At 42.7% G+C, this 11,167-nt stretch overlaps 1 protein-coding gene across 1 annotated transcript; it reads right to left on the bottom strand.

Annotated features, from left to right (window-relative positions):
* Positions 1–8,520: 8,520 nt before the first annotated feature.
* On the bottom strand, positions 8,521–10,755 carry LOC142464529 (olfactory receptor 5I1-like). Its single transcript, XM_075567907.1, has 2 exons — positions 10,617–10,755; positions 8,521–9,835 (listed from the first exon to the last, which is right to left on the bottom strand). The coding sequence occupies exon 2, from the start codon at positions 9,517–9,519 to the stop codon at positions 8,584–8,586; it is 936 nt and encodes a 311-aa protein (XP_075424022.1). The 5' UTR covers positions 9,520–9,835; positions 10,617–10,755; the 3' UTR covers positions 8,521–8,583.
* Positions 10,756–11,167: the final 412 nt, after the last annotated feature.

Below are 11,167 nucleotides of genomic sequence, written 5' to 3'. Positions count from 1 at the left end.
TACAAAGGTAACAGGAAGGGTGCACAGTTTTAGTGTTAGGACCTGCATTTTTGGTTTACCTTGACGTTTGGTATGCAGGCTTACGACGCTTTGGCCAAAGGGTTTAACTAAAAAAACAAGAAATTACTATTATTATTCAAGTATTTAAACTTTATACTCATTACCATATATGTTTTGTCAATTTGATGTAGCATTGGGCACCCGTCTTCTGCAGTAAATGCTGTAGCCAAAACTAAAATTCCTCGCTGTCGGTGAAAGCCAAAGGATCGCAACCGCTGCATCGCGCGGTATTTGTGATCAATTGTGCGGGGTCTGATACTGAAGGATGGACTCCCATACGGGCAACTGCTGCTTTTGTCTTCTCTGGCGGCCATACTGTAGCATTTTGCTCTTTTGTTTACCACGACTTTTCTGGCTACACCTGTATAACCATTTGACATCTTAAGGAACAAATCAGTGTTTGTGTTTACAGTACTGGTGTATAATCTGTATACAAAAAATCAAATGACACAATGCAAAAGTGACACAAGTTGAACCACTTAGTACTTTTGTTTGTTTATTCAGTGTTTTGTCCATTATAAAGATATAACATAATATATATTTTAATAAATATTTGCTGCCTGAAGCACCATTTACTGAGTGGTAATAGTTGTAAAAACACTAAAGCAGAGCTCTGTTCAATGTGTATTTATATATACAGTTAGGTTAGGAAATAATTGGACACTGATACAAGTTTTGTTATTTCGGCTGTGTACCAAAATAAATTCAAGTTACAGTTAGATAATGAATATGGGCTTAAAGTGCAGTCTATCAGCTTTAATTGGAGGGTATTCACATCCAAATTGGAGGAAGGGTTTAGGAATTACGTCTCTTTAATATGTAGCCCCCTCTTTTTCAACGGACCAAAAGTAATTGGACAATTGACTCAAAAGCTGTTTCATAGACAGGTGTGGGCTATTCCTTCGTTATTTCATCATCAATTAATCAGGTAAAAGGTCTGGAGTTGATTCCAGGTGTGGCATTCGCATTTGGAAGCTGTTGCTGTGAACCCACAACATGCGGTCAAAGGAGCTCTCAATGCAAGTGAAACAGGGCATCCTTAGGCTACAAAAAAAAAATCCATCAGAGAGATAGCAGGAACATTAGGAGTGGCCAAATCAACAGTTTGGTACATTCTGAGAAAAAAAGAACGCACTGGTGAGCTCTGCAACACAAAAAGGCCTGGAAGACCACAGAAGACAACAGTGGTGGATGATCGTAGGATCCTTTCCATGGTAAAGACAAACCCCTTCACAACATCCAGCCAAGTGAAGAACACTCTCCATGAGGTAGGCATATCATTATCCATGTCTACCATAAAGAGAAGACTTCCCGAGAGCAAATACAGAGGGTTCACCACAAGGTGCAAACCATTCATAAGCCTCAAGAATAGAAAAGAATACAAAAGGAAAAAGGGGGAGCACAGGTTGAGGGGTAAAAAGGAATAACAAATGGGGTTCAGGTATGTTGGTCCCTGAAACAATTGACGTATGGAAATTAAAGTGTATAATACCATAAACACTTACACGGCCTTGTGCAAATGCTGTCGCATCATGGTTTCTTTTAGTCTTCTTCGTTCTTCTTGTGTTGTTTTTCTTCTTTCTCAGTCTATGTTCTTCTACTTCTAGCTCCTTGTTGCAGTGTCGCCCTCAGAATAAATAAATATGTGAATATTAGGAGATAATCAATTACAATAACAGAACTCTGACTCCAAAAGTATATAAAAAGCAGAAAAAGACTGCAATCACTCACACGGCCAAGTGTGAGCACACACTTGGATTGGTATCTTGATGTTCCTCCTGTGAACTCCAATATATGATCCAGAAAAAACTAGGAAGTTCCTGGTGTTTGTGCAGCTGTTCCCAGCTATTTCCTCTGTCATTCTTGACCTCACCTGATTCTCGACTCTACAGTATACCCTGACAGACACTGTTGAGACATGTGAGGGAGAAGCTGGTGAGGGGAGAAGCTTGTGAGGAGGGTAGCATGTGGGAGAGAAGTTGATGAGAAGGGAAACATGGTGAGAAGCTGGTGAGGAATCAATCATGTGGGCACATGTGTGGGGCAAGCAGTTGAGGAGGGCAACATATGGAGAGAGGCATATGAGGAGAAGCTGGTAGGTGGAGAGGAGTGGGGGGGAAGAAGCAGGTGAGGAGTGGAGCATGTGGGGGAGAAGCAGGTGAGGAGAGGAGCATGTGGGGGAGAAGCAGGTGAGGAGAGGAGCATGTGGGGAGAAGCAGGTGAGGAGAGGGAGCGTGTAGAATCCAGAAATATTCTGTTTATTGTGTTTACTTTATTGTACTAAGAAACTGAAAACAAGGATTAAAAAAAAATTGCAATTTTTAAGATGTGTGGAAAAAATCGAGTTCTTGCAGTTTATTTTTCAGGACTCTAGCACTGCATCACATAACGCTCCCAGATCAAGAGGGGTTTGTGCCTCCTTTTGATTTTAGGAGTTGTTTAAGTAATCCCATTTCTGTGATTGTTTAAAGTGGCAATCGTGGGGTGCAACCCCAGCCCCCCAACTCCGTTCCACCCCCACCACCCCAGTGCACAAACTGAGGGTACAGCATCATTCCATCCACTGAGAAGATAAGTTATTACTGGGTAATACATTTTTTTATTTTAAATTCAATTAAAATTGAGTCATTCCACAGTTTGATTTTTGGGGTTTAGTGACCCCATATTACTGATTATCACAAGGAGTGTACCCCCATCCCCACTGCACTGAGCATTCTATGTGCTGAAGTAGGGGGTTTCTTCATCGGGGGGAGGGGGGAAAGTCCGGGGGGGGAGGGGAAAATGTCTGGGGGGGGGGAGAACATGTCCGGGGGGAGGAGATGTCCCGTTTTGATCTAAATGAAATATGGTCAGCCTAACAAAGGAGGAAACCCAGCGTTTGGTGATGTCCATGCGTTCCAGACTTCAAACAGTCATTGCCTGCAAAGGATTCTCGACAAAGTATTAACAATGAACATTTTATTTATGACTGTGTTCATTTGTCCAATTACATTTGAGCCCCTGAAATAAGGGGACCGTGTATGAAAATGGTTGCAATTCCTAAGCGTTTCATACGATATTTTTGTTCAACCCCTTGAATTAAAGTTGAAAGTCTGCTCTTCTGTTGCATCTCGGTTGTTTCATTTCAAATCCATTGTGGTGGCGTACAGAGCCAGAATGATGAAAATTGTGTCAGTGTCCAATTATTTCCGGACCTAACTGTATGCGTGTATATCTTTATTTATATAGCGCCATCCAGGTACATAGCGCTTCACAGCAGTAATACACGCGACATAATAATATAACACATAGTGGGAATAAGCGCTTCAGACATAAAACAATAGGAAAAGGAGTCCCTACCCCGAAGAGCTTACAATCTTATATCTTATGAAATGAAAGCTGAATACTCATCTTCTTTATGGCATTTTCAGATCTTGGTTTCTCAAGGTGTACTGTATATCATGGGGCTCAGCATTGCGTCTATCATAGTGTGAAACCCTGTACTAATCTGCCCCTGCTGGAGAGCGTAATCAGATGTTGGTTGGAGATATGCAGAGCTGCTGGTCGGTGGACACATAAGACAAGCTGACTGCTGTGACGTGGAAGACGCAGGTGGAGAATCTCTTATTATACCCTTATGGCAGAGGGGATTGTTCATATGGTCTCGGTACACACACCATCAGAACTAACCTTATCGTCCCCAAAAGCCCTATCTCATTAACACGTACCAAAGAAGGAGAGTTTCAAGAGGGGTGGGATGTTACAAAATAAATCGTCAATGGCATTGGAACTACAGAACTTTAATCTAAAGGTGTTGGCAGTGTGTATGATAACATATGCCAGCCCAATAACCCAACAGCCTATGAAGACCTGTGTAAGAAATTGTCTTTTTCTAAAAAGAAGCTTAAGTATATGAATGATTACAGCACAATTGTTGAAATTGTTTGTTCTTGTATAGAAGACTAGCTGATCGACCCGGCGTTGCCCAGGATGTAATTTTCCCGCTCCCCCATGTCTCTCCACTCCCCCCCTCTCTCCGCTCCTCCCCTCTCTCCGCTCCCCCTGTCTCTTTCTCCGCTCCCCCTGTCTCTTTCTCCGCTCCCCCCTCTCTCCTCTCCCCCTCTCTCCGCTCCCCCCTCTCCGTGTCTCTGTTCTCATTCCCCTCTCTGTGTCCCACTTCCCCTCTCTCCCCCACTCTCTCTTTTCTCCGGCGTTTCCCCCCCTTCACATTAATGCGCCCCCCCCCGTGCACAGCTCGGCCACCCCTCTCCCGTTCCGCCGGCTTAGTTCACAGGCATGGGAGTGGTGGCGGCGGTGCGCTGTGGATCTGGTTCCCGGCGGGGGTTAGGCGGTGTGCTGCGGTGGCGGGTTGGTTGTCGGCACCGGCTCCGTTGGGGGGTGCTGGAGAGGGGGAGGTGGGGGGTGTTCACAGGCATTGGAGGTGGCGGCGGTGCGCTGCGTGGGCGGGCTGGCTTCAGGCTCACTGGGGGTGGCGGCGGCCGCCGGGGGGGGGGGCTGGTCATGCAAATTGTTGGCCTTTTAACAGAGTGGGTTCACACAAATTGTAAGAAGCGTTTATGTCAAGGGTTGAAATGATCAGTCCATGTTTGTCATCTAAAATGAAACTTCATAGTCACAGTCTTCCTTATGGCCTCTTTTAACTCCTTGTTTCTCAAACTGTATATAATGGGATTCGCCATTGGAACTAAGATAGTATAGAACACTGCACTGATCTTGTCTTGCTGTAAAGCAGAAGAAGCGGACACTGGCCGTAAGTAGAATGGGTGAACAAAGGCAGTGCACTGCCAGCAAATGATGGAGGAGGCTAATGGTAGCAAAAAAATCCTTTTAATGAATAAAGGGATCAATCATCACCCCTGGATCACCCAGAAAACGCTCACCTATGCGTTTCGGGCCGTGCGCCCTTTATCAAGGTGTATACAAACTGAACAAACTGAACAAACAGACAGATATAAATACAGGCACCGTTCGCGCCATGACAGTGATGTTACCGCTCGTATAGCCAATCGGAGCGCTCCCCCTTCGTAACCCAGTCCTGATAGGACCAAAAGATCATAGATCAAAATAAACTTTATTAGCTCCCCAAGAACACTCAGGGGACAACCATGGGTGTAGAAGCAGAGCTTCCGATTGGTAATTAGGAATAAACCTTTGAACAAAAAAAACTTTAAGTAAAAATACACAAAGACACGAACAATATTAAAATTGAAATTAGCAAAATGACGTCACCCTATACACTACACAGATCCCCATACACAAATGAATGTGTACTATACCTAAAAAAATACATAGAGATATTCCTGTATACATATAAACATATAAATATACAAATTTAATAAGAGGGAAAAGGCATGTGAAAACCACCCTATTAATATCCACACCATACACTGTGTTGACATATAGAAAAAAGCAGAAAAAGCATAAAGTGAATAGATAAACCCTTCTTAGTATAATCCAAAACCTTATAACAAATAAGTGAGATAAAATTAAATAAGAAAAAAATGAAACAGCACCATGTCCCCCTCCTAAAGTGAACCTATACATACAATGTATTTTCTAGTAGAGAGGTAAAGTCGACAAGACTTCGATATAAAATTAAAAACACAAGGAATTATTTCAGATAGTGGGAAAAGAACGACGCTCAAAATTTACAATAAGTTCATATAAGGGATACATAACATTATTTTGAAGTCTATATAATTGAGCATGCCCATACTATGAAATATTAGCATGTTAGCATAAACACATATATATATACTTCATGTAAAGTAATAAATAAATCTTTATAAAAGGTGTTCAAAACCACTTAAACAAACAATTCAGAAACACAAGCGACGTCAATCATGTCACCATAACACATCATGCCATAGGTAAGGCATAAGTCATAGGTGTTCTCAAAAAAGTGATTAAGCCCCTAAAGCTCATATTGGTCAATGACTTTAGGACCCATAGAAAAAAGGACCAAATTACATCATACTGCCTAAATTAATTTAGATAATGCAAAAAAAACAGGTACAAAAGATTTTTCAGAGCAAGTCTAACCCATACTAAAATCCCTTCTTGTAAAGAAGATATATACATTTAATCTTAAAAAATATATATAGGGTAGGAGAAAAAAAGGGGTTAGATGTCAGAGGAGAACAAGAGACCAGAGGGAGGCCAGATCATCACAAAAAATGGGTCAGGTCCCAGTCGGTATTCAGGCCAGAAGGAGCCCTTGTCCTTAAGGTGAAAATCCAATAGGCCTCCCTCTGGTCAAGTCTTCTAATCCGATTGCCCCCTCTAACATGGGGTGGCACAAATTCGATGCCAGATGCCCTAATATATTTAACATCCCCCTTGTGGCAGAGGGTACAGGGTGGGACTGGATGGGTTAAATCCTTATTTTTAATAAGCCTAAGATGTTCCATAAGACGTGTTTTTAAACTTCTAGTGGTCCGTCCCACATACTGTTTCCCACACCCACAGGTGAGGAGATAAATTACAAAAGATGTTTTGCAGTTACTAAAACTGCGTATAACAAATTTTTCTTTTGTTACATTACTTTCAAATGTTTTAGTTGGCAATACAATATCACAAACTTTACAGGAACCGCATCTATAGTAACCCTTAGTAGAGGGTCTAGAACTATCTGTATGAGACGTGAATAAACTGGGTAAAGGGAATTAGATATAGTTTTTGCCCTTCTGAAGACCACTTTTGGTTTTGATGGTAAATTTTGCCCTAAAAGTGGGTCAAGACGTAATATATCCCAGTGTTTTTCTAAGATAAACCTGACTTCCTGTGCTTGCTGACTAAATTGAGTAATAAAAAGTGGATCTGAAATATGTGAAACCTTCTTTGGTTTCCTTATCAACAGTTGTTTTCTATCCATCAGATCCACTTCCCCCCTGGCCCGGATTAAGTCCGAAGATCTATAGCCTCTAGCCAGAAACCTTTTTTGCAAATCATCTGATTGCCTATGAACGTCCTCATCTTTGGAACAATTGTGTTTTACTCTCATTAGTTGTCCCTTCGGTATGCCCTTAATGAGGGACCTGGGGTGGCAGCTATCAGCTCTTAAATAAGTTTTCCGTGAGTTTTCTTTGCGGAAAATATCCGTATGAATTTTCAAAGAAAGATCAACGTAAAGTAATAAATCAAGATACTTTAAGTGGTGATAATCATAAGTGAACGTGAATTTGAGATCAAAATCATTTTTATTAAGTGAATCAACAAATAATAATAGTGTAGTGAGATCACCCTCCCAAATAAAAATAAGATCATCAATGAAACGACAGTAAAAAACAATGTGATCTCTGAAAGGGTTCCTATCTCCAAACACGTGGTACGACGCCCACCAACCCATGAACAAATTTGCATAGGAAGGGGCAAAGCTGGTACCCATAGCCGTTCCACGTGTCTGGATATAGTAAACTCCATCAAATAAAAAATAATTGTGTGTAAGAAGAAATTTAATAGAATCCAGAATATAAAAGTGACTATCTCATTAACACGTTCCAGAGAAGGAGAGTTTCAAGAGGGGTGGGATGTTACAAAATAAATCGTCAATGGCATTGGAACTACAGAACTACAGAACTTTAATCTAAAGGTGTTGGCAGTGTGGATGATAACATATGCCAGCCCAATAACGCAACAGCCTATGAAGACCTGTGTAAGAAATTGTCTTTTTCTAAAAAGAAGCTTAAGCATATGAATGAATGATTACAGGACAATTGTTGAAATTGTTTGTTCTTGTATAGAAGACTAGCTGATCGACCCGGCGTTGCCCGGGATGTAATTTTCCCGCTGCCCCCTGTCTCTCCGCTCCCCCTGTCTCTTTCTCCGCTCCCCCTGTCTCTTTCTCTGCTCCCCCTCTCTCTCCACCCCTCTCTCCGCTCCCCCTGCCTCTTTCTCTGCTCCCCCCTCTCTCCGCTCCTCCTGTCTCTTTCTCCGCTCCCCGTCTTTCTCCGCTCCCCCTCTCTCCGCTCCCCCCGCCCTCCTCTCCCCCCGCCCTCCTCTCCCCCCTCTCTCTCCACTACCCCCTCTCCGTGTCTCTGTCCCCATTCCCCTCTCTGTGTCCCACTTCCCCTCTCTCCCCCACTCTCTCTTTTCTCCGGCATTTCCCCCCCTTCACATTAATGCGGCTCCCCCATGCACAGCGCGGCCCCCCCTCTCCCGTTCTGCCGGCTTAGTTCACAGGCATGAGAGTGGTGGTGGCGGTGTGCTGTGGGGGTGGGCGGGGGGACTGGTTCCCGGCGGGGGTGGTGGCGGTTTGCTGCAGTGGCGGCGGTGGGTTGGTTGTCGGCGCCGGCTCCGTTGTGGGGTGCTGGAGAGGGGGAGGTGGGAGGGTGTTCACAGGCATTGGAGGTGGCGGCGGTGCGCTGCGTGGGCGGGCTGGCTTCAGGCTCACTGGGGCTGGCGGCGGCTGCCGGGGGGGGGGGAGGGGCTGGTCATGCAAATTGTTGGCCTTTTAACAGAGTGGGTTCACACAAATTGTAAGAAGTGTTTATGTCAAGGGTTGAAATGATCAGTCCATGTTTGTCATCTAAAATGAAACTTCATAGTCACAGTCTTCCTTATGGCCTCTTTTAACTCCTTGTTTCTCAAACTGTATATAATGGGATTCGCCATTGGAACTAAGATAGTATAGAACACTGCACTGATCTTGTCTTGCTGTAAAGCAGAAGAAGCGGACACTGGCCGTAAGTAAACAGAGATACCAGTAAGATAAAACAAGCCAACCGCCATTAGATGGGAAACGCAGGTCGAGAATGTTTTGCTACGTCCTGTGGCCGAGGGGATCTTCAAGATAGTCCTGATAATGTAGATATATGAGATAATGATTAAAGGGAAGCAAGGCAAAATCAAGATCGCTCCTACTCCAAAAATCATAATTTCGTTTAGTCTGGTATCAGAGCAGGAGATCTTCAGAAGAGGTGGCATGTCACAGAAGAAATGGTCAATGATATTGGAACGGCAGAAGTTTAACCTAAAGGTGTTGGCAGTGTGAATAATGGAATAGGAAATCCCAATGAGCCAGGAACCTGTGGCCAGTTGCAAACAGACCCCTCTATTCATGACAACAGGATAACGTAAGGGGTTACAAATGGCCACATATCGGTCATAAGACATGGCAGCTAGAAGAGTGGATTCAGTGGCTGCCATGGCAAGGAAGAAGTACAGTTGAACCACACAGCCCAAAAAGGAGATTATCATCCTTTGTGTTAGACAATTGGCCAACATCTTGGGGACTGTGGTTGAGATGTAAAACATGTCTAAAATGCTAAGGTTTACAATGAAAAAGTACATGGGAGTCCAGAGGTGAGAATACTGAATTATGATAAAGATAATCATTAAGTTCCCCACTAATGCGATGAGATAAATGGTGAGGAATAAGACAAAGGAAAATACCCGAACCCTCAGGTCTTCAGAAAAGCCACTGAGGACAAATTCCATTGGTGAGGTTTGGTTGCCCATACAAGAAGACACCCAATTAGATTTTGTTACAGATATCCACTAGGAAAACCCAGAACAAACCCCACATGCTATTTGTACACTACAGACATGCAAAAGGCCTCCAGAAACTACAGGTACTGTAGTTACAGTATACAGGTCTAAGAAGTAATCTGACCACTAAAAAAATTCTACAGAGCCACGGGTCAATTAACACGAGGCACAGAAGACAGATGTTATCTGTAATCAGACCGTTCTCGTACCTATGTGTTAGCAGTTGAAATGACGAATATATGCACACTGGAGAGGTGAGTTGAAAACAGGATTTAATATGGCATACCTGAGAAGAGAAAGGGGAAGTCTGTTAGGATCTTAATAGATGAGTCCACTAGTCTTCCTTGTATAACTACGGTACCATGTCAGGAGATGAATGTAACACCCCATATAACATGTGATGTCTGCTCCCCCACTAATGCTTTTTCTCACACAACAAAGGATTGCTTTAGGTATTTACCCGCCTAAATCTCAAAGTGTCTGTTTTTCCTTCTTAACTTGAAAGGATATTTTGACTAATGTATCAATTGTTTATCCCATTTTTTTTTCACCTCTGTAATCCCTTCTTTTTTTTCTCTCTCTTAGCCGTGTCCATATGTTTGAGAAAATGAATTCGAAAGAGAGCGCTGTAACAGAACACTGTTATTCAATTGGGAACCTTTATAGCAATTATATTATTACTAGGACTGAAGTGTCATGGAAGAGACACACGTACTACAGTCATGTATGTAAACAGATGTTACTGCCGCCCCCCTCAATCCTTTCCCATACACCTTTACGGCTTAATTGCTTAGAAAACTATAGAAATTGTTTAAAAAAAATACAAAATAAACAACTGTACGTGTGTGTGTGTGTGTGTGTGTGTGTGTGTGTGTGTGTGTGTGTGTGTGTGTGTGTGTGTGTGTGTGTGTGTGTGTGTGTGTGTGTGTGTGTGTGTGTGTGTGTGTGTGTGTGTGTCTGTGTGTGTGGTAAGGTGCTTTGAGCGTGTAATCACATTTGTATTTGCAGAAACTGTTTTTTCAACATGCCGCTGCTAATTACCAACTTCATGCGCCTACTGTACTCACAGTCTAGCCAAAAATGTCTGCAATTCAGCAACTTCATGCTATGTTTCTTGGTGTATTTTTTTGTAATCTTTTCCCTTCTTTTCCCTTTCAGTTCCTCTCCGAATCCCTCACATCCACATCCTGGTGATTGTTTCTGATTTCCGTGCTCTGTGTTGCATTAAGGAATATTAGAAAGGCATCAGCCTAATCAACCTTCAATCGTTCACTGCATGACAACATAATATATACTTTATCAACCGTAATAAAATACCCCCACGGAAAATGATGTGCAGTAAGAAGTGGGTTACAGGACTATTCCTCTCTTGACTGCAGATGGCTGAATAACTTGCAAGAATGCAAAATGCAATGATTTTTAGTGGAATGGCAAAGTCATCATCACACAGTATAACAGCCCTTTTATCTACTTATAAATATGCACGGTTTATAAGTCTAGTGATTATGTGCAGTAGATGGTAAACTGTGTTCTGTGTTTGTAAGGCACTGTCACCATGCTTAAGAGTTCTACTAGGAAAATGTGGGTATCTTCTAAAATCTGTAACATTCTCAGTGTA

This window comes from Ascaphus truei, chromosome 13 (genome assembly GCF_040206685.1).
Source record: "Ascaphus truei isolate aAscTru1 chromosome 13, aAscTru1.hap1, whole genome shotgun sequence".
Lineage (NCBI taxonomy): Eukaryota > Metazoa > Chordata > Amphibia > Anura > Ascaphidae > Ascaphus > Ascaphus truei.
The sequence above is the reverse complement of the archived record's forward strand: the minus strand, read 5'-3'. Positions and strand labels throughout refer to the sequence as shown.

Coding starts and splice junctions, on each gene's coding strand:
- LOC142464529 (XM_075567907.1), bottom strand. CDS start 9,519: ATGGGCAACCAAACCTCACCAATGGAATTTGTCCTCAGTGGCTTTTCT.